Consider the following 22,877-nt stretch of genomic DNA (forward strand, 5'->3'; position numbering starts at 1 on the left):
GCAGCCGCCCCCCCAGACCCTTCGCATTAGCCACGCCCCTTCTGACACGATCCCTCCCCCGGCAACGCCCCCGTCTTAGCCCCGCCCCATCATAGCATGGCCAAGCCCCTATGACCCCGCCCCTGTTCTGACCACGCCCCTACTATTACCCCGCATAGGCCCCGCCTCTTCCCACTCGGCCCCGCCCCCAGCGTTGACCACGCCCCATTCTATTTCTGACCACGCCCATGTCCATGTCCATCCCCGCTGTGACCACGCCCCTCTCGCTGTAGCCCCGCCTCCTCACATCGCCCCACCCCTTTGCTGTATCCCCGCCCCCCCGCTGTGACCCACCCCTTTTCCATGTCCCCTTTTGCTGTGGCTCCACCCCCTCTTCATGCCCCGCCCATTCGCTGTACCCCCACCCCTTTGCCGTGGCCACGCCCCTTTGCTGTACACCTGCCCCGGTGGTGCCCCGCCTCTTTGTTGTGGTCCCGCCCCTTTATCACACCCCACCCCGTCATGGCCCCGCCCCCCGCTGTGGCCCTTTCCTTTGCTATGCTCACCCCTTGCCATGACCCCGCCCTTTTACTGTTTCCACGCCCCTTTGCCGTACCCCTGCCGTGGCCCCGCCCCTTACCCACACCCCCGCCTCCTCGCCGCGTCCCCGCCCCTTTGCCGTAGCCCCGCCTCTTTACAATCCCCCGCCCCCTCGTCGTGACCACGCCCCTTTGCCGCACCACTCCGTAGTCGTGGCCCCGTCCCTTTAGACATGTCCCTGCCCCCTCTCCGCGCCCCGCCCCTTTGCTGTACCACCATTCCCCGCCCCTCGCTCCGCCCCTCGCCTTGGCCCCGCCCCCGCCCCACTGCGCCCCCCCCCGCAGTCCCGCCCCGCGCTCCGGGCCCGCCGCAGCCCGTGCTCCGGTACCCGCGGCCCGGCCGCCCCTCCTCCTCCTCTCGCCCTCCGTCCTTCCCCGCCGCCATGCTGGTGCCGGTGTTCACGCTGAAGTTGAACCACAAGATCGTGCCCCGCATGGTGGCGCTGGGCCGGTTCGACGGGACACACCCCTGCCTGGCGGCCGCCACGCAAGCGGGCAAGGTAACGGGGCGAGGGCGCCGTGCCCGGGCCTCACCGTGGGGGCTGGAAGGAGGCGGCTGGAGAGGTGTGAAGTTCGCCGAGGCCAAGGGCGAGGCCCTGCAGCCGGGCCGGCCCATCCCAAGCACAGATACAAGCAGAGCAGTGGCTGCCCCGTCCCTGGAGGGGTTCCAGGCCAGGTTGGATGGGGCTGGAGCCCCTGATCCAGTGGGAGGTGTCCCTGCCCATGGCAGGGGTGGGATTGGATGGCTTTGAGTTCCCTTCCAGCCCAAAACTTTCCGTGTCTTTGAAATACTCTTAGAGCAGCTTCCAGCACCGAAAGGGGCTCCAGGAAAGCTGGGGAGAGGCTCTGGATCAGGGAGTGCAGGGACAGGGCGAGGGGGAAGAATTTTAAGCTGAAAGAGATTGGGATGAGATCGTAGGAGAAAATGTTTTGCTGTGAGGGTGGGGAGGCCCTGGCCCAGGCTGCCCGGAGCAGTAGTGGCTGCCCCATCCCTGGAGGGGTTCAAGGCCAGGTTGGATGGGGCTTTGAGAACCCTGATCCAGTGGGAGGTGTCCCTGCCTATGGGGGGATTGGAAGGGATTGTCCCCATGTACTCAGAGCTGGTGAGGTTGCACCTCAGATTCTGGGTTCAGTTTTGGGCCCTTCACTACAAGAAAGATGTTCAGGGGCTGGAGCACATCCAGAAAAGGGCAAAGGAGCCGGGGAAGGGTTTGGAGCAGAGATGTTCTGAGGAGCGGCTGAGGAACCTGGGGCTGTTTAGTCCGGAGAAAAGGAGGCAGAGGGGAGACCTCATCACTCTCTCCAGCTCCCTGAAAGGAGGCTGTAGTGAGGTGGGTGCTGGTCTCTTCTCCCAAGCAACAAGGGATAGGATGAGAGGAAATGGCCTCAGGTTTTGCCAGGGGAGATTTAGATTGGATATTAGCAAAAATTTATTTACTGACAGAGTGGTGAAGCACTGGCAGAGGCTGTGGAGGGCAGTGATGGAGTCTCCATCCCTGGAGTCTCCATCCCTGGAGTGGTTCAAAAACCATGTAGACTTCCAACCCAATCCATCCCCTAATTCTATGACAGCAGCAAACCTTAGTGCTGAGCCTGGTGTCGAGGAGCGCAGCAGAGCTGAAGTGTCAGTAAAAGGTGGGAAGACTGCCTGTGGGAGCAGAAAACTCATGTGCACTCCCTTGTGAGCTTTGGAATACAAACAAAAGAGGGTTTAAGTACAACTGAACTAGTAAACATAACAGAGGGTGAAGCGTAAAACCCGCAGAGGCATTTAGGTGGCTGTAAATACAAACATGGTTTATCTGTGATGTTTCCCAGCATTGTTATTAACTTATTTTGGAGCCTTTAGGAACAGCATAGAGCGAGGTCTTGTTCGAGACAGGCTGTAAAGCAAAGGCTATTAAGTATAACATCCTGAGATCCCCGATTCTGCCTCAAGCAATTACATTGACTGAAAGTTCGTCAGTGGCAAACTTGCTTATCACAGGCCCCCTTTTAAATTAGCAGGGTTTGCCAACAGGTGGAGGTTACAGATAGGTAGGTGGTGAATTGTCCCTAAATGTTTAGAGGTTTTTGGTAACTCTGTTACCAGATGGCTGCATTTGTTAGTTTGTGTTGCTCCCCTTTGACTTTGGTTTGGTTTTTAGCTTCTGAAGACTTTGCTATTTGCCATTTGTTAGAACCAAACAAAGCAACGGTGCACAACTCTGCTGGCCAGAGCAGAATTTTCCCCCTTTTTATATATATATTTCCCTTTTCTAGCTATAGTTTAAGGAATAACTGTCAGAAACAGTATTTGTCAGCGAAGCCCCTGCTCTGTTGTCCTCCCTTTGGTTGAGTGGATGACCTTCTTCCCCATCACAGTTATTATCCAAATAATAGTCTTTAATGTTTGTATACAAACATGTACATGCATTGTGATAATATTTATATCTTTGTTTCTGCAGGTTTTTATTCATAATCCTCATGCCCGAGGACAGAGAACAAGCACCAACCGAATGATGCAAAGTAACCAAGATTCTGACATTTCGCTTCTCAACATCAACCAAGGGATCACTTGTCTGGCTTCGGGAGTGCTGAACCCTCAGCTTGGTTACGATTGTCTTCTGGTTGGAACACAGACTAATTTATTGGCTTACGATGTATTTAACAACTCAGATTTGTTTTACAGAGAGGCAAGTTCATTTAACTGCTTTTCTTTGATATCTTCACTGTTTTTTTTTTCTTTCCATTCTAAAAATCATTGGTTTTGCCTAACTTTGTCTGCTTCTCATCTTTGCATTAGTTGTTTTACTGTATTCAGAACATTTTGCCTTTACAATATCTGGAATATTTCAAAAGAAAAAAAATATGAATGTATTGCGTATGCCTGCGTATGCACGTGTGAGAGTGAATTTTCATAATATGTCACACGCCACCTAACAAGATAAAAGTCCAAAGATTTAGCAGGCATTCAGAGCTTAGCTAAATTGCTAGTGATAAGGTTGGAAGCTCTTTTTTGATTCGTGTACCCTGCTGTCTCATTGTCTGCTATGTTTCTTTCTCCTTTCATGTTTCTCTGTAGGTTTCAGATGGAGCCAGCGCCATAGTTCTTGGAAAACTGGGAGATATTTCATCTCCGCTTGCTATTATTGGTGGAAACTGTGCCCTGCAGGGCTTTGATTATGAGGGAAATGACCGTTTCTGGACGGTAAGGCTGTGTGTAATGCTTTTGATGGTATTACAAGGCTCTCTCAATGGTACTAATTCCTTTTGGGTTTTTTTTATGTGATAAATATTAATTTGATATTGATCTTTCTTAACTTATCTCAGACCTTAAACTGTACTTTGGTTGTGTATTCAGTGCACTCACGTTGCTTGAATGTTGACTGTGCTAATTGTTCTGTAGCACTGAGATCATGAAGTAGTTTCTCTTCTGACAGCCACCATCAGTAATGAGGACTGTCTTTCTTCCCTTAGGTTACCGGAGACAATGTTCGTTCATTAGCACTGTGTGACTTTGATGATGATGGTAAAAATGAGGTTTGTACCGTTTTCATGTGAATTCAGCAGTTTTTGTGGTCTTGGAGTGAAATCATAATAAAACCCTGTGGGTTGTCGTATATGACTGACTTATATCACCACCTAAAGCAATCCCTGTGTGGAAGTTGTGCCTTTTTGGGCTCCAGTCTGGCAAAAACATGCACAACCACTCAGTCTATGTCCAGGGAGCAGCACAAGTCTCTGGGACTTCTCAGAGCAAGCGTCCTTGGGGTCTTTACAGTGTTACTACGTTGCTTTGGTGAATTGGTTGCCAGCTGTCATGGAAAACTACTCTCATTTTTTAACTACACCAGGAGAAATGCAATGAAATGCCCGTGACCATCAGTTGCCAGGCATCTATTTCAGTGGCATTGCTTGAATATGGTTATAAATACTTTGTTAAATTTCAGGGAAATAACTTGCAAGCACCTTACATGTAAAAGGGAGCTTTTTAAAGCTTTTCTGTGATGATCTTTACTTAGGGTTGGCAAAACCATGAGATCTTTCTTCACATCCAGTCCTCCTGTTTCTTTGTAGTCACATAGGGAAACGTTGGAAAGAGTTGTGGTCAACGGCTCAATGTCCAAGTAGAGAGTGGTGATGAGTGGAGTTCCTCAGGGGTTGGTATTGGGACTGGTGGTGTTTAACATCTTTGCTGCGGATGTGGACAATGGGATTGAGGGCACCTTCAGCAAATTTGCAAACAACACCAAACTGTGTGATGTGGTTGACGCGCTGGAGGGAAGGGATGCCATCCAGAGAGACCTGGAGAGGTTGGGCTTTCCAAACCTTAAGAAGTTCAGCAAGGCCAAAGGCAATGTCCTACACCTGGGTCAAGCAATCCCAAACAGGAATACAGGCAGAGAAGTCACAGATGCTCCATCCCTGGAGGGGTTCAAGGCCAGCTTGGATGAGACTTTGAGCAACCTTTTCCAGTAGGAGGTGTCCCTGCCCATGGCAGGAGGGTTGGGACTGGGTGGGCTTTAAGAAGGACCCTTCCAACCCAAACCATTCTGTGATTCTTTGAAATATTCTTAGTGTTTCTGATTTAAAATGAAGATATATTTTATCAGCAAGGTGCTTGTTGGGAGTTGAGACAATGGGAAACAGCTGCCATTCTGATCGTGCAGGCTGCAAGGGATGGGCCAAGTCGTGAATTTGTATTGCATTCTCTTTAAAAGTTCTTCCGTTCTGAATGAATTGAAGGATCGTGCTTATAGATAGGAGTATTTAAGAAAAGTAATGGCTACCTAGTATACATCAGGTGCAAGTAAATACCGTGTTAAATCACTGTGCTGAAAGTACTTTTGTCATCTGTCTTTCAGTTTTAGTCATAATCATGTAAGCCTTTTTTTTAATTCCCGCCAGATCCTCGTTTGGAATGTTTACTTGGACTAAGTAATGTCTATAGTGATATGTAAAGTGTCTCTACACCTTTTATGTGTTTTTGATAAACACTGAACTGGTTCAGACCCTTTGTTTGATGGGGGTCATCAGAAAGTGGAAAAAAATCTTAGGTTTTCCAAACCATTTCTGTGCAGCTTCTCTTAGGGTGTAGTTTTTTAATATGCTGAGAGCTGATTATAGGAAGTGGAGGCAGCATATGAAGAGTCCAAAAGCACGAAACTGATCTGTGGTGCTAATTAGAAATGTTTTGCACTTGTACTTCTGAGTGGGGTTTTTGTTGTTTTTTTCTTTTCTGCTCCAGAAAGGTTTATTCTGAGCAGTTGGTGTAATCCGATGCTACTTGGAGCTAAGCAGAGTTGGATGCGTTATCCAGCAAACTCACCCTGCCGGTTAGCCCAGCATCCGTTTGCTGGAATTTTTTTAGTGTTCTTTTAAATCTTAATTATCTAGGTGATTAATTTTTTTTTCTTCTAACTTGTGGCTTTTGCAAGGCTGCCTCTGGTTTAAAATTGAAGTTCTGAGAAAATGCAAAAGACCATGTTTTTAAATTGTTGTTTATCACTTTGTGTCTTATCTGATGAATGGGTGTGTGGGCTTCATTTCCGTCTTCCCTCCCCCAGTAAAAACACATCTGCATTTAAAATTGACTTTAAAACTGCACGAGTATACTTCTGTCATTTAGTATCTAACAAAACTACTTAGCTGTAGTCTCTGTCTTCCTCAGGATTTTAGACTGGTACAGGTTACTTTCTCCCATCTGGTGAAAGACTTGGCGGGGAAGCGGGAAACCTGTTTCCTTGCTTTTTCATATTCCAGTGGTGTGAAAGTCATTGAGGTGGACAAATTGAATCAATTTTAATGAACAGAACCTATCTTCCAGGCACCTTTAGGAAACACAGTATCACCAGTAATTGTTTCAGGATCCTATGCTTCTAGGTGGTCATTTTTTGCTGGCAGTTAGGAGTTGTCAAGAAATCTGGTGTTATTTGTTGTAAATCATTTCAACAGCTAAAGTAAGCTTAGGTTGGCATGATTAAGTTTGTCATAATTTGAAGCATCTCCACTTTGGAAGAGAAAAAGCATTTAATCTTTTTAAAAAATCTGACTTTGGTATGGAAATATGTCTGTTCTGCCAAGTAAAGATGGAAAACTTACCAGTTCCAGTGGGAAAAGGCACTACCAGGTTTTAAACTTTCATCTCTAATTCTGTTTGTCATTGATTTGATGGATGACTTTGTGGGCAAGGCACTAAGCAGATCTGTTCCTTGGTTCCTCAGTTTGCCAAACAGAAGCTGTGACTTGTCACTGTCTTTAGAAAATGTTTTTCCACAGGGCCTCCTTTTCAGTTATCACCTTCTACCTGCTCAACTAGGAAACAGGAAACGAGAACTGAGATGTAAGGAACGATAAGGAATGAGAATGCAGAAGGCCAGATTCAGTGGTGATGTCCTATTTATGTGATCGTTTACATCAAGTTAAAGAGCCTGTTTTAGCCATGCTTCTCATTGGTGGCAGCCACCACTTAAGCTGGAAGACTAGTGATGGTTTGATACTTGGATTAATTTGCTCTTAGTTTTTTTAAATGAGGGATGTTCAGTGCTCAGCAGCAAACGTTTTTTCCAGTTGCGTGCTCACAGGCTGATGACCTGGAGCTGGTGTTTCTCGGAACCTGGGTAGTGCAAGTCAGAACTGAGCCACAGGTCTCCTGTTCCAAAACAGGCATCATAGTGTTTTTGGTGTGTAGAATTGTGGCGAGGAATTATAACACTGACTCTTACAGTAAGAAACAGTCATAGTCCTGATGTTCCAAAGTGTCTTTTCTCATTACCATCCCAGGTATTTCACTATGCTTTTGTAGAGTCTAGCTTGACTAAAAAAGGTAAAACTAATACTTGTTCAACAGGAGACTCCTGAAGCCTTCTCATGACAGAGGGTACCTTTTGTTCCACTGGCAACTTTTCATACAGCTGTTACAACCTCTTTGCTGCTAGACTTGGAATATTTATTTGCCCTCTGGGTCCTTGAGTGCATCCTTTTTATTTCCTTAGCTTCAGTAACTATTTTGAAGGTACACTATTTTTTCTTATTTCTAGCTTCTTGTTGGCTCTGAAGATTTTGACATCCGTGTGTTTAAAGAAGATGAGATCGTGGCAGAAATGTCAGAGACGGAGGTAAATTACTTCTAGCTAATGTTTGTTATAATTGCTGATGGAGCTGAAAGTATTGTGTACTGTAAAGCCTCTCTGGTTACTCTGGTTCAGATTTATTGTGTAGTTAAATAGTTACTTAACTATTTGGCACAGAATCTGTTGTGCTAGAACTGCAAAAGTTAGAGTTTAATAATGTTTTCCATTATGTGTGGGTTTTGGTTTTTTTTTTTTTTTGCTTTGTTTATTTACAGATCTTTCACCAGGTTGAGAAAGTTAACTGTTGCTTGACTGAAAGTCAGAGCCCTATCCAAAGGTGACAGAGGGTACTGGACTGTGATTGAAGCTTTGTGCCCTCTGAACAAGAGAATGTCTCCTACAGTTTTCCTCAAATGCGTTGGCATGATCCTGATGAATAACTCGCCCCAGTGTGTATCCAGGTGGTGCGTGGTGGAGTAGAAGGGAGTTGCCCAGGCAAAACAGGAGGTTTATGTTGCAGTTAGAGTCACACAGTGGTTGTATAAACAAAGCTGCCCCTTTGCAGTGACAAAGGGAAAATATGGGGCAGCTAGGCTTTCAGAGGGACAACCAAAAGGTATGGGAATTGCATTTGGCTTAAGAACTGAGGCACCTTACTGTTAAATTCTAGTTGCTTGGAATGGGAGAAAAATACCGTTATCATGGCATTTAGGAGTTTCCTTAGCCTTCTTGTGAGCCTGGCTGGGCCCAGGGTAGAGGAAGAACACTTCAGACCTTGGCCCTTGCAGATCTGAGGTCTCCCTGCCACCACAGTTAATACTAAAAGGCTTAGTTGGCTATTAAACCACTTAGGAAGAGCTATAAAGGGCAGATCCGGGCAGCATTTTAAGGAACGGAAGCTGTTGCTATAGCCAGAGTTAGAACTGGGCCAGTGATAGGTTCTGCAGTTGGTACAGGAGCCAGTCTAGAGTTGAGTTGTGATTTCTAGTTAAAGGGAAGCTGAAGGGCCATCACTCTCTGGTATGGTGTATTTCCAGATACACACTAGAGTTGCTATAAATTCACACCTGCAGAGCCTGTTACAACCCTGCTGTTCTGCAAAGGGCACAGCTGCATCTTAACCTTTCCTTTAAATAGGTAAATTGAGGGAACTATGGCTTTATACCCCTTGTTTTGAAAGACTTGAGTAGTTTGCATTTTCTGTGTTTAATCAGTTAATCTGGTGAAACTGAAACTCTAGACTATTGTGATTCTTGACTTTATAAATGGACCATCAGGTTTTAAAGGAAGTATCACTGCCTTTGTGAGTTCCTCACTGTTGCTGAGGTCTTGTGCTTGGATTTTGATACTTGGGAAAGGCTTTGAAGATCTGTCAGATGGAAGGGTAAAGGATTTGGAAATCATATTTTATGGTAAAAAATCAAGAACACAGTCAGCTGAATTTAGTTAAGAAGTTTGTCAACAGTTTAATTTAAGGAAGTCTCCTGTGCTACCTTGTATAGAAGACCAGACAGACAATTGCAATATTTCCTCCTGATGTGAAGATCTTTAATCTTAGTGTGTGGAAAAACCTGCATTTCCAAGCACTGAGAGCCTTACCTCAGGGAAGAATTGGAAGTGTCTTACAAGGAGTAAGAAACGGGCTGAGTTATGGCTCTAGGGTCTATCCCTGTAGCTGGTACATATCTACCCAGTGTCCTAATTGTGTTCCAACTGAGAACTGTGGATTTTTTTCTCATTAATCTTGGCCAAAGACTTTCTACCAAAAATAGCTGTAGAGCTTTCCTGATCCATGTAATGCTGAACTCCATGGCATCATTAAGTCTTGAAGCTTGAAGGAATGTTTGGAATCGGTTTTCAGTGATAATACGTTAGCCACAGGAATCACCACAGGAATCCTGTGAACAGTTGTGCTACTGCTCATGGAAGGAAATATTTGGTTGAAGTATGCAGTTTGAGGCCAAATCTGTGAAGGGTATCTTAATGCTGGCAATGCAGTTGGTGCGAGGAAATCCTATGAGGCCTTGGGTGATTCCAAACTGATTTTTAAAAATAGTTACTTTAGTATTTAACGGACTTATTTAGCATCCAAGTAGTGTAAGGTTCATTTGCTAGAGAGATTGTGTAGTCTGTTCTCTGTTACTTAGAGGTGGGGCAATTTTCACTCCTGTCTCCTCTCTCTTTCCCCTCCCAAGACGATTACTGCACTTAGCCCCATGTACGGCAGTCGGTTTGGTTATGCTCTTTCTAATGGAACGGTCGGAGTTTATGACAAGACAGCCCGCTACTGGAGGATTAAGGTTAGTCTGATGTCAGAATATCAGCCCTGAAAGTTTGAAGTCTGCTAGGGGATTTGGCACCTAATTTAAAATTGTTCTGATGTTATCCAGACTCCTTAGATGAATTTGAGGTTTTCTGCTGAGCATAGCACTTAACATGATTTTTCTTTCTTGTGAAATCTACCTATTTTTGTAGATGCATGCAAAATTAATACCACGTCGGTTCCTTCAGTGCTTCTGGGACTGTTGGTGATGGCTTAAACAGCACTGATACAACTGTGTGGCTAGGGATGCTTCAGCTTCACAGCATCGCTCAACCAACAGAGAAATTTGAGTTCACTGTTAGGAAACGGCTCTGGCTGTCTTGTTGAATCCATAAATTGTTTTTCAGATATGGACTTAATCTTGTGTTGTCTATATTGGAAACTAACTTTTCATATCAAGTGCAATTTGCTGCAACAAGTCATATTGGCAAGATCCTTTCCTGATGCTCGTTTTAATGTTCTTAGTAAAACACAGATTAGAATGGTCTGTATAATAGGAAGAAGTCAAAGAATTCCTTGGGAGGTGCCAGGAAGAGGCCAGTGGCTCTCCTCAGTGGCGTCATTTTATGGGTGTTGAGGCTGTGATATTTCTTCTAGAGAATTTGGCTTTTTGCACCTGTTTTTTGTGAGTTCTGGTCATCTGTTTGGATGAGAATGTATTTCAAAGAAAGATCAGGTCCTTTGAGAGCAAGGGACTACGTTTATAATGCATTGGCGAAGATTGCAGATGTGTGTGTGACCTTAGAGATAGCGATGCTCAACTTCCCTGTGAAGAGACATTTTACCATTCATTTCTGTAACCTCTGTAGCCTCATACTCCAGCATCTTGCACGTGTCGAGCATGTGCAATGTAGAAAGCATACCCAGCCTTAATTTGTGCTTTGTTTTCTGTCCTCAGTCTAAGAACCACGCAATGAGCATACACGCGTTCGATCTGAACTCTGATGGGGTGTGCGAGTTGATCACTGGCTGGTCCAATGGGAAGGTGAGTTTGTACAAGGGGGATACAAGAAAAATCTGGCAGCTGCATTTGAACAAGACTGCTAAATCATATAAGGGAGAACAGCCAAAAAATTAAACAGACTGTTGCAAACAGAGTGCTGAACAATTACTGCAGTAAACCTAGTTTGGCTGGGGAATCCTGTGCCAAGTGCAAGATCAGAGAAAAGCTGCTTCCCCTGCTTAGCTCGGAGTCAATTGTGAAGGTGTGGTAAGTTGTTTCTGTGGCAGCAGAGATCGTATGCCACATCCTGGAGCTCAGGTGTCTCTTCAGCTTGAGCACATGGTAGTAATCTTCTGCAATGTTTCCTGAATATTCTCAGACTGCAGGGAAGACAAGTGATTGTGTAACAGTGGAGCAGCGTCGGTCTGGAGTACGGCAGGATTAATGAAGCATTATTCATTTTTATGTAAAGGCACTATGTACAGCCCAGTCCTGCTCTCTTAAGCCTGTTGCTTGGTATTCCCCTTTGCCAGCAATGATTGTTCTAGCTTCCAAATCTCTCCTGGACACAGCTTGCCAGGTTTATTTTGTAAAGCTATGCTGCTTTCTTCACACCTCTCATTACTCTCATTAGCCTTGGGGAATTTAATTAACTTCATATCAGGCTGGCAGTCTAGAGCCCTGATATGTTGTAACTAATGTTAGATTAGGTGTATAATGTTAAAGAGAGAGCCTCTCACAGAACTGAACCCCTCCCTCCATTCTTCTCCAGTGAAAGATAATTCAGGGTTGTTGTATTTGTGTATAAAAATAATTCTTCAGACACAGACTGCAGCTAAGAGGAGAGAATGTAAATATTGCATTAAATTTATTTCTGATTTAGTGCCATCATTGCTGGATTTGTGTGTGCATAACCTGCCCAATGCAGACCTGCAGTCCCCTTCTTTCCTTCCTCTTGTTTTGAACTTATGAAACATCTCTGAAGAGCAGCTCCTTCTAGCAGAGTCTATCTAGAGCTCATTTGTTGGTGGTACTTTTTCATGTGCGTTCTCACCAGCAGAGCTGCAAGTTCACCTGCATTTCCTTGAGCGGAGCAGCTTGAACTATGGCACCATCTCTGTTGTTGGAGTTTGCTTTTCTGTTCATGCTGTGCCTTCAAACTCTTTGTGGTTCCAGGTTGATGCACGCAGTGACCGCACTGGGGAGGTCATCTTCAAGGACAACTTTGCTTCCTCAATCGCAGGAGTGGTGGAGGGGGATTACAGAATGGATGGGAGCACCCAGTTAATCTGCTGTTCAGTTGATGGTGAAGGTAGGGACATTGTTCAGGATATTAATTCACACACAATAATATCAGGCATATCACATCATCTCAGGTTAGCTAAACACTGTTTTGTTCCGTAGGCATTTTTGTGTGCTAAATTCCCTTCACTTTATGCAAAGTGAAGGGAATTTTGAGTTGTGCTGTCTGCAAACAGGATTTTGAATATTGCCTTCTCTGTGATAATCAGCGTGAGTTTCATTATGATTCAAGAAACCATCAAAATTCACTTGCCTAATGAAAGAAGTGCAATCTAATAATCACAGAATCACAGAATTGTAGAATGGTTTGGGTTGGAAGGGACCTTAAAGCTGATCCAGTTCCAGCCCCCTGCCATGGGCAGGGACACCTCCCACTGGATCAGGAGGCTCAAAGCCCCATCCAGCCTGGCCTTGAACACCTCCAGGGCAGCCACCACTGCTCTGGGTAATCCAGGCAAATGTCTCATCACCCTCATCGTGAAGAATTTCTTCCTAATGTCTAATTTAAATCTTTCCTCTTCTGACTAAAGCCATTCCCCACTGTCCTGTCACTCCAAGCCCTTATAACAAGTCCCTCCCCAGCTATCCTGTAGCTCCTTTCAGTACTGGAAGGCTGCCATAAGGTCTGCCTGGAGCCTTCTCTTTTTCTGTCTGCAAAGATAACTCTCTTGAGTACAGGTTCTTCAGGCAGTGTTGTTATAGATGAACATATAGGAAGATTTTTTGCCTATATGTGATAATTCTTTGGTTGTTTTCCAGGGGGTAAAGGTGTTCAGAGAACTAAAAGTGTGCCTGTTTTGGTTTTCTTCTAAATATAGTAGTTTTTATATTAGAACTTCTAGGTGTTAATGGCACTTTGTTTCCTGGAAAATGCTAATCTGAGGCTGGAGTGGGTGGATTTGTCCCACCATGCCCTTAAGAAGACAGACCTGGGTACTGTGAGTGGAAGCAAATGTGATCACAGATAATTTAAATAAGGTCAGCATGAATTTACAGGGATGGCTTCAAGAAAGACACTGGTGTGATTATCTGTATGCTTGACGTCAGTGGCTTGGGACAAGCAGGACTGGCACAACCCATTTGGAACAAAAACCTGTCCTTGTTAAACAGAGCAGTGTTTTACTGTCTGTCTTAATCACGGACTGCAGGGATGTGCTGTGCTTGGACTTGAGTGTAAAAGCCTTTTTTCCACGCTTATGGAAGAGGAACATCATACACTGTTCTGAAAATATCACTGTGCATGGTCATCTTTTTTTGATGGGTCCATCCTAAACAAGCCATGGCACAATGGGGATCCCTTTAGGCACTACTATATAGCAATAACCCTGTTATTGGTGTTGCAGGAATGATGCATTTTCACAGTCTGTGTCTTTGGAGCTCTGTTTGGGGCCAGCATCCTTTTACGAGGGGTGGTGTGCTGTGTTTCAGTGTGTTTTCTGTCTCACTCTCATTTTACACGAATGGTTCACTCAGAAGTAACACAGTGGATCCTTTCATTGGAGGACAGTGTGCATGCTGAATGTTTTTCAAGTTCCCTGCAACTTTTTATGGGAATTCTGCAGTCAGGCAGCTTGTTCTTTGTAGGTATAGGATTTCTGTCCCTGGCTTTCATTGTCAGCTGCAATCAGAGCACACAGATGTAAAGCAGAATGGAAGTTTATAGCAAGCATCTTTGTCTCATTATCTTTTCAGCTCTTCTGTCTCCACAGGCAGTTGGAGATATTTCCATATCTCTGCTCCACTGGGCTATTGGGAAACTGGTCTTACCTCTTGGAGTGAAATAATCTTTTATTTGGGGAAAAACTAATGTGCGTAAATCTTGTTTGCTGGCTGATCGACAGTGACTTACAGTCACTTCCAGACAGTAACAACTTCTCTGACCAGATCTAGAAATCCAGGTACACGTTCTATTAATTTTGTGTGATTGCAGACTTACCTAAGCAGCTGAAAGAATGATTGCAGTGGGAATCCTCTTGCAAAATGACCAGGCGCTGCACTTGTCTGGTCAGGTGAAGACAGCTTAAAGATAAGTTGTAAATTCAACTTTTTTCTATATTTAAATGCACAGGTCTCTTATCACCAGGAAGGTCAAAGCCTCTTGAGTGTAAATCAATGCTCCGGTTTTCAGATAAATGGTACCAGCTGAAGACCAGAATCAGTGTCTGCTGCTGAGGTGCTACAAGGGGATCTTGTCACAGAAACTAAAGTTTTCAGGAAAGGCTTTGATGGAATTGGATATGTTTTGTTTCTGTACAGTCCGAGGCTATCTGCCAGGAGGTGAGGAGATGAAAGGAAACCTAATGGATACGAGTGCTGAGCAGGATCTGATCCGAGAACTTAGTCAAAAGAAACAGAATCTGCTGCTGGAATTAAGAAATTACGAGGAAAATGCAAAGGTACTCCTTAAATAATGTGTAGGGCCAAAACACACCTCCCTGTTGCTGTAAATCTGGAGTAAACTGTGAAGCTGGTTGTGGGCAGTCCAGACAAGTCAAAGCTGTAACCTGTAATGATGCAGCGAGATTGTCTACTGGGGCTTCCTGCTTCTGCGTATGTCTTGCTCTTTGTGTGTGCAAGTTCAGAACCTGCTTTTTGTATTTTAATAAGTAAGATTTTTCCATGCTCCTTCATCTTGCCAGAGCACTTGTGTTTGGAACTGGATTCATTTCAGCCCTGTGCTTATGACTGCAAATTGTAATTTTCAATGCATGAACCACCTTGGGGGTCAGTAGGAAGCACACTTTTTGACTTGATGGTGAAGCTGCAGAAATGAAGAGCTTCAAAAAATAGTCTGAGGAAAGAACAGACTCATATTTGAACAGTAAATCACCACCAGAGCAAAAGCATGGAATTATATAAGCTTGTGCTTACAATTCAATATGTGTTAATTGCTTTTTCTGAATAAAGGTTTGGGAACGGAGCTCAGCTCCATTTGACAATGAAGTGCTTGAACAAACTGTAGCCCAGGTGTCCACAGCTCTATCCCTAATCCAGCTGCTGTTCATAGCAGCGTGAAATGTCTGGGAATTGCTTCTAAGACCTTCTCCTGCAGGAAAAGAGAACTGACTTGTGTGTTTCTAGGTTGCTTGAATGAATATCTTGAAATCCTGATACTGAAGGGTGTGTGTTTTGCAACAGGTGGACCTGAACACTCAGCTGAAGGAAGCAGATTGGCAGAGAGGTGTGATTCCGGCAAACACCCAACTCCAGACAGCCCTCTCCGTTAATCTGGGCTCTGACAGCCAGTCTGCCCATGTGGAGCTGTGCATTTCCACCACAAATGGTGAGTGGTAACCTGCAACCATTGACATTCATTTAATGTAAATTCATGCAAACGTTTAGTTATTTTTAGCTGCTGATTTGCCTGTCTCCCTTTTATTGTCTGTAATTTCCCATTTGCGGTCGCTTTCCTTTCACAGAGTTTTGAGTCAAGCTGCGTTCCTTTGGTGGGTCTCAGGGGAGAGGAGTTTGATGGGATTTGTTTCTTGTTATGTGTTATTTTCCAAGGCAATTAACATTTAACTTGTATGAAATGAGTCTTGATGATTCCTGCAACACTCCTTGTGTTGACTCTAAACATCTACAACTGTGTTAGTGAAGGTGTCCATGGATGTGAATGGACCTCAGCTGGCTTTGTCTGCAACACTGGGTGAATTCACCCAGCATGGGGTGTGGTGAGGATGCAGTTGGGTCCAGAGGTGGTAGTGCTGGTCACCTGGGGTGTTTTAATAACACAGAGGAGTGGTGTAAATAGTTGACTGGGCTTAATTCTGAAAATGGTGATTTGTTGCTAGAGGAAAGCCATTAATTTAGGAACTGCTTTTTCTTCCCGTTGCTGAGACACAATCATCCGTGCTGTGCTGATCTTTGCGGAAGGCATTTTTGAAGGAGAGAGCCACGTGGTACACCCCAGTCTCCAGAACCTCTCGGGCTGCGTTCGTGTTCCCCTCACTCCACCCAAAGATGTCCCTGTGGATTTGCACATCAAAGCCTTTGTGGGTTACAGGAACAGGTGAGTTTTGTCTTGTGATCTCTTCTGGTCTCCAGAGCTAACTGTGTGACTAGGAAACGGCAACGAGATGTGGCTTCGTGCTTGTCCCATGAGAAGTTAACTCCCCGGTGTCTCATTTCGCTGTGTTACTGGAAGGAGAGATGGAATGCTTTCTTAAAAGCACTTGTGCACCTGTGATGCTGAGCTCTGCTCCAAAGTCTAATTGCTCTGGAGTCACTGGGGCCTGCTGTGGTCTGGCTCTGCCTTCAGGGGAACAGTGAGCATTCCTTCTCTGCAGAAGAAATTTGGTGTCTCTAGGGGAAACTGAGAGAGTCAGAGGCTGCATCCAGGCTGCCTGGTCTTAAGTGGCTCCTTCTCTGAGGCCTGGACAAAGTACTTGGGCAGGCCTGGTGGCACAACAGTGTCATTTAAGCTACAGACCCATTTATCTTCAGGGCCAGCAGAAAGCGGCATGTACCTGTTTTCAAGACAACACTTTCGAGTTTCCCATAGAAATAGCATGTCTGTTCCTATAGACTTGACACCAGCTTTCTCCCTGCTCACATCTGCCAGAACTACTGGTGCTGCCCCAGGAAGCTGCATCCTTTCCTTGAACAGGGAGGCATACGTTGAGAGCCAGCCAGCCATTGCAGAAAGAATTCTTGGGACTCAATTCCCTTTTTGTTTTCTCTCTTTGTCTTTATTATTGCTTTTAATAAGACTTCACTGAACCTGTAAAGAAAATATCCAATCACATTGTAAAATCATAAGTGTATTAGCCTAGAGAATGTATTTCATTGGATGGGTTATGGAAATTGTCAGCAATGGGGAGGAATTCCAAGTTCCAGCATTTTTTCTGGGAGGTGGTAAGCAGCTGATGACATATCTGGGAGCTAAATTCATCTGCTGGGTCAGTAGCCAGCTGAAAAAGAACCAGTAAGCGTTGGAATAGGTGAATCCCTGGTATCTTGATAACTGTCTCTATTTTGCCTTTGGATTGCTTCCAGCACACAGTTCCATGTATTTGAGTTGACAAGACAGCTTCCCCGCTTTTCAATGTATGCCCTGAGCAGCCCGGACTCAGCCGTGGAGCCACTGAGTTTTGTTAACTGTACAATGAATGAGAGGCCGCAAAGGGTGAGTTTCTGCTCAGCTTCCGATTTCTCGGTCCTGTATCCTACAGATGCTGCAGGTGAGGGGTTTGCAGTTCGCTACAGATATCTGAGAGCAAAGGAAAATGATGCAGTGAACGGCACTGCTGGCCTCTGGAGTCTGTGTGTTACAGCTTGATTCTGTTTTTCAAACAGTGCCTCAGTTGAGGTGGTCCCTGCTTCAGTAATTCCCTGCAGCTGCAGGAACTAACGGCCTGTGATGGTGAGGCATTGCAGATAAGTGTATTCTTTGCTGTGGAGGAACTGGTGGAATGCTAGTGGCTGGAGCCCTGTAGGGAGTGATGAATTGTGTAAATGAGCAGAGGGTGTAAAAAAGGCAGTACAGCAGCCAGAAAATGGCTCAGATTTGTAACAGATGAGAAATGATGCTATCGTTTTGGTTCTAAAAAATCTGAATAATGGATGACAGTGATTAGAGCTGGTTATTTTCCTCATAACTGTAGGGCTCTGCCATATTTGCATGACCTTTGCTGTGTTAAATGGCCAAGTAAAAAAAAATGAGATGAAATTAAGCTTCCCTTTTTAAATTCTTGTAGTAGAACCAAGCCTCTCTTCCCAGCTTTTTCTGGTCTCCGGGCCTGGGCTTATATTTTGACCTTGGGCTGTGGTCTCTGGTGGTTGGATTTGATTTTCATCGGAGTCCAGAGGAGGCCGTGAAGATGATCCGAGGACTGGAGCACCTCCCATAAGAGGACAGACTGAGAGATTTGGGGTTGTTCATCCTGGAGAAGAGAAGGCTCCCAGGAAATCTTAGAGCAGCTTCTGGTACTGAAAAGGGCTCCAGGAAAGCTGGGGAGGGGCTCTTGATCATGGAGGGCAGGGATAGGATGAGGGAGAGTGTTTTGAAGCTGAAAGAGGGGAGACTGAGGTGATATTTTAGGAAAAAATATTTTCTTCAGAGAGTGGTGAGGCCCTGGCTCAGGTTGCCCAGAGGCGCGGTGGCTGCCCCATCCCTTCAAGTGTTTGAGGCCAAGTTGGATGGGACTTGGAGCAACCTGATCAGTGGGAGGTGTCCCTGCCCAGGGCAGGGGGATGGAACTGGATGGGCTTTAAGGTCCCTTCTAACCCAAACCATTCTATGACTATTCAGCTTTGGAGCAGGGAGTCAACTGTCCCCATTCTAAGAAGTTCATGACATGGATTTAGGGGATAAAAGTTAGTAAATGATATTTCCAAGGTATACTGGACATAGGACAGGGGAGCACATCACGTACAAGGGATTTGTGTGGTTCTCCAGGCTTTCCATGCAGCTGATGGCTGATGCTCTCCATTTTATTTTTGCCAGATTGTTATGTGGCTGAATCAGAGCTTCTTGCTGCCAGAGGATGCAGAGTTTCAGAATGCTCCCTTTCAGGTTTGCTTCACTTCCCTTCGTAATGCGGGTCAACTCTTCATCAAAATCAAGCCTGGCGGAGAGGTGAGTATCTTTGTGGACAAGGGAAACACTCGTTTAATTATACTCTGGTGAAACTTCAGGGCGGTGCCAACATGAGGCAGTAAAAGTGAAGGAAGACTGAACAGACAGAGAAAGTACTCATGTTTTAGGGATGTCTTTGGAAACTTTTTTGCTTCTGTTTTACTGTTGGTGGGTAAAATTCCAGGGCCAGTTAATGAAGAAAACTGCTCAGCCTACAGATCTGTAGGAAAGTATTTGTTCCCACACAGAGTGGTTTCAAGGAGCCATAATTTGAGGCACAAAGGCTGCCTGTAACTTTTGCACTGGTCCTGTATGCACAGCTGCTGCTTTACCCCAGGCGTGAATAAAAGCCCTTTTGAAACCACTGTCTCCTTATCTACAGAAAACCCTGGAGCTTGCTCATGCAATGTTTTTGCCTCTTGATAGAATGAGATGCTTTGTGCCTGGGTAACTATTTGAGAGGCAGACCTGCTGAGTAATTCCAGCTGTTTTGGCATGGAAGAGCACTGAAGTACTTGCTTTCTTGCCTTTCTGACAGATTTCTATCAACACGGATGATATTGATTTAGCTGGGGACATTATCCAGTCAATGGCCTCCTTTCTGGCCATCGAAGATTTGCAGGTGGAAGCAGATTTTCCTGCGTACTTTGAGGAGCTGCGGAAGGTGTTGGTCAAGGTTAGGAGGCATTGGGCATTTTTAAGTTGGTGGCTGAGCAGTTGCTGGGGGCATTTGTATGGCAGGATCTCTAAACTACTTTATCTTCTTGGAAATCAGCCAGCGATGTTTGCTGTGTATTCTGTGCAAAGGACAATGGGACACCCTCAGTTTTCAGTTTGTTCTTTGTTCTGTAGAACAGGCCCTTTTTCCCTGGTGCTTGATTTGTAGAATCATGGAATGGTTTGGGTGGAAGGGACCTTAAAGTCCATCCAGTTCCAATGCCTGCCATGGGCAGGGACACCTCCCACTGAGCCAGGCTGCTGAAAGCCCCATCCAACCTGGCCTTGAACCCCTCCAGGGATGGGGCAGCCACAGCTTCTCTGGGCAACCTGAGCCAGGGCCTCACCACTCTAACAGTAAAGATGAATATAAATAGTGTTAAACTAATGACCATAAGAAGCAAGCGGTCCAATCAATTCCAGCAGGACAAATGTTTCTAATCCTAAATGTTGTCTGAAAGACTGAGCTGTGAATTTGTGTCAGGGTATAAGGTCTGTGTCTCAGCCTGATTCCCCCCACTCCTTTTGCGAGACAGAGTACTGCTCTGGCAGCCAGAGGGTGAAGGGAAGAAGGATGGTTCAAGGATGCTGGTAGGTTAAGTTGGAGTGTTATTTCCCATTGCCCTGGACCGAGGTTTAGCTTGAACCATTATCACCTGTGTGCCCAGAGTGCCAGGGTCCTTTCTCATGATGGTTTGCCTCGAGCAGGTGGATGAACACCACACAGTGAACCAGAGGCTCACTGCTGACATGGCTGAACACTCCAACCTCATCCGCAGCATGTTGGTTCAGGCAGAAGATGCGCGACTCCTGGGAGACATGTGAGCCATTGCTGCTTAGCTTGTGGGGTTTGGGTGTAGAATGACCAGTCTCTGCTTTTCAGGCAGAAAAGAGCACAAAACTACAATATGTGTGATATAGGGGTTGCTTCGTTAAAACTCTCGATATAGAATTGTTACCTTTGCCGGTCCCACCATCAGCTGTCCTTGAGCCTTGTCTTATTCTTTAGGTGGAAAACGAGCCTAGGGAAGACAGAAGGGCAGAGTTAGGGGCTTAGCGTGGAGTGGGTGGGGTGAATCAATCTTAAGATGGTGAGAGGCCTCAGAAAAAATACATGAGGGGAAGAAGGCAGTAAAAGCTCTGTGGGGTGTGAACTTCTGAGAACACCAAGAAAGAAATTCTAGGTGTCAGTCCTTTCAGTTTGGTCTGCCGTGTTCCGCTAATGTCCTGCTATTACTGTCAAGGGCAGCAGTAAAGAGGTCAGAGCTACTGCAGGGTAATACAACTTTCACTGCGGAAAGTGGCATCTCCTCTTTGAACTGTAAAAACAGATCTTTTTTTCAGTGAAATATTGTGTGTAACCACCACGTCTAGACAAGTCTGTTGTCCTGTAGTTGGCATGCGGGTAGCTGTGGTAGCATCACAGCCATGTATCACTACACCTTTACATTGACTAACCAGTAATGACTTGCTTATCCCCAGAGATGCAAATAACTGGGTTCATTGTTCCCCCAGGAAAAACATGAAGACACGGTACATTGCGCTGTATGATCTTAACAGAGATTTAATAAATCAATACAAAATCCGTTGCAACAACCACACAGAGCTGTTGAATAATCTGAAAGCTGTAAATCAGGCAATCCAGAGGGCTGGGCGGTTACGTGGTAAGTACATGTGTTTGGAGGGAACAAGCATTGTTGGACCCTACTGAGGCAGATGAGACATGTTCCAGAGGCCGCCTGGGTTAGGTGACTTCAGGATTTTAGGCTTAAAAGCTAAATTAGTAGAAGTAATCTTTTGTTTTTTCAGTCACAGCCAATTGCCTGTGAGAGGGGACTCTGAGCATCCAGTATCATCTGGGATCATGGTTTTAGAAATAACAGCTCAAAGTAGTGGTACAGAAATCACCAGTTTTGTTGAACACAATTTAAAAAACATTTTTGAAGTAGTGTTTCAGTTCTTCATTTATAATTCTGCTTTAAGAAGCAGCTATAAGCTTAAGCATGACTGTTTGTCTATGTTATTAGTTCTGTACTTCTCTGAGGAAGGAGGGGTTTTGTGTTTATAGATTCCCCTTTCAATAAGCCCTTTGAGTTCTACTCTGATAGTTCTACAGAATATAGTTCTTTAAAGAGAGGCTTTTATTTATGTGTTAGAAAACAGATGGCGCTTCACCATGTTTTTAAATATATTTGAAAGAACCCTAAATTGAGACTAGACCTAGTGAGTATTTTCACCAGTTTCCTAGTAACTGAAGTGTTTTTTCTTCCCTTTCCTCTTTTTCTCTTTACAGTTGGCAAACCGAAAACACAGGTGATCAGTGCCTGTCGGGATGCAATAAGAAGCAACAACTTTAACATGCTGTTCAGGATAATGCGTGTGGGAACAGCCTCCTCCTAAAACAGCTGGAGGTGCAGCAGCACCGGGGCAGGGATTCCACACAGCCAGCAGATAACAGAGCAGTCAGGACGAGTGGTTAGTTAGGTCCCCTGCTGCACCGCAGGGTGAAGTAATTGCTAAGGTAGCATCTTAGTTATGCCATTGGACAATAAATGTTATTATGCAGGCCAAAGGACAGTGAGCGTCGTGAAGAAAGCGTCAGAGTTTAAGTGCAGATGTGATATTTATGTGAGGCAGAGGTATGACTTTGGAAGTTATTTTTCTTACAGTAACTTATTTATGTATTTTGATATATTTTGTAGCTAAGGCATTGGCCTTTTCCATTAAAACATAGACAGGTTTGACTGCTTTTGGTCCAGTTTAGTTGGGGAAAGTTTATTTGTTAAAAAAAAAAACCCAAAGCACTGCTGGTTTTGCTGCGTAGTCTCTGTGCTCGCTAAGCACTTAGAATCCCAGGGTTCATCGCAGGGATGTGCTGCTTTCTAGGTAAACTGCAGTTCAGTACACTGGGAGCACCGAAGGGATAACATCTCCTTACTGGCTTTTAAGCCAGCAGATCTTTGAAAGCCGCCCAGTTCCCTGATCCGCGCAGGTCGGAAGCTGCCTGTTTTATATCTGACACTCTACCCACACCTGCATTGCAGGAAGTTTTGCTTCCAGCTACTGGTTCTGTGCTGCTACTGGGAAAAAACTGCAGATACTGAGGTGGGCAAGGGCACGTTTTGGGAACAGTGGAAACAAACCGCACACGCAGGCTGGTGCATACAGACGAAGAGCTGGCAGTTCTTAATGTGATCAAAAGAAGTTATTGAAAAATCTCTTGGCTTCTGGCTCAAACCTGTTTATTAATTGTGGGATCTCTCAGAATTGAATTAAAATATTACAGTAAGGCTCTGTCTTAGATCTAAAGATATTTTAGAACCCTTGCCAAAGCAAGTTTCTTCTAGAAGCTAAAAATATCCTGCACGGGAAGGAGGTC

General features: G+C 45.0%; 1 protein-coding gene across 2 annotated transcripts; it reads left to right on the forward strand.

The window, feature by feature from the left end:
• Positions 1 to 850: 850 nt before the first annotated feature.
• On the forward strand, positions 851 to 22,615 carry BBS2 (Bardet-Biedl syndrome 2). Of its 2 annotated transcripts, XM_009557134.2 has the most exons (17): positions 851 to 1,078; positions 3,026 to 3,253; positions 3,643 to 3,768; positions 4,038 to 4,100; positions 7,601 to 7,678; positions 9,829 to 9,933; positions 10,855 to 10,941; positions 12,076 to 12,211; positions 14,458 to 14,597; positions 15,340 to 15,484; positions 16,042 to 16,213; positions 17,200 to 17,329; positions 18,650 to 18,781; positions 19,320 to 19,457; positions 20,207 to 20,319; positions 21,014 to 21,162; positions 21,792 to 22,615. In XM_009557134.2, exons 1-17 carry the CDS (start codon positions 962 to 964, stop codon positions 21,896 to 21,898), a joined length of 2,166 nt encoding a protein of 721 aa, XP_009555429.1. In that variant the 5' UTR covers positions 851 to 961; the 3' UTR covers positions 21,899 to 22,615. The 2 variants fall into 2 exon arrangements, with proteins under 2 accessions (XP_009555429.1, XP_053934505.1); XM_054078530.1 differs by lacking the exon at positions 9,829 to 9,933.
• The last annotated feature ends 262 nt before the right edge of the window (positions 22,616 to 22,877 follow it).

This window comes from Cuculus canorus, chromosome 13, assembly GCF_017976375.1.
Source record: "Cuculus canorus isolate bCucCan1 chromosome 13, bCucCan1.pri, whole genome shotgun sequence".
In the NCBI taxonomy this organism is placed as follows: domain Eukaryota; kingdom Metazoa; phylum Chordata; class Aves; order Cuculiformes; family Cuculidae; genus Cuculus; species Cuculus canorus.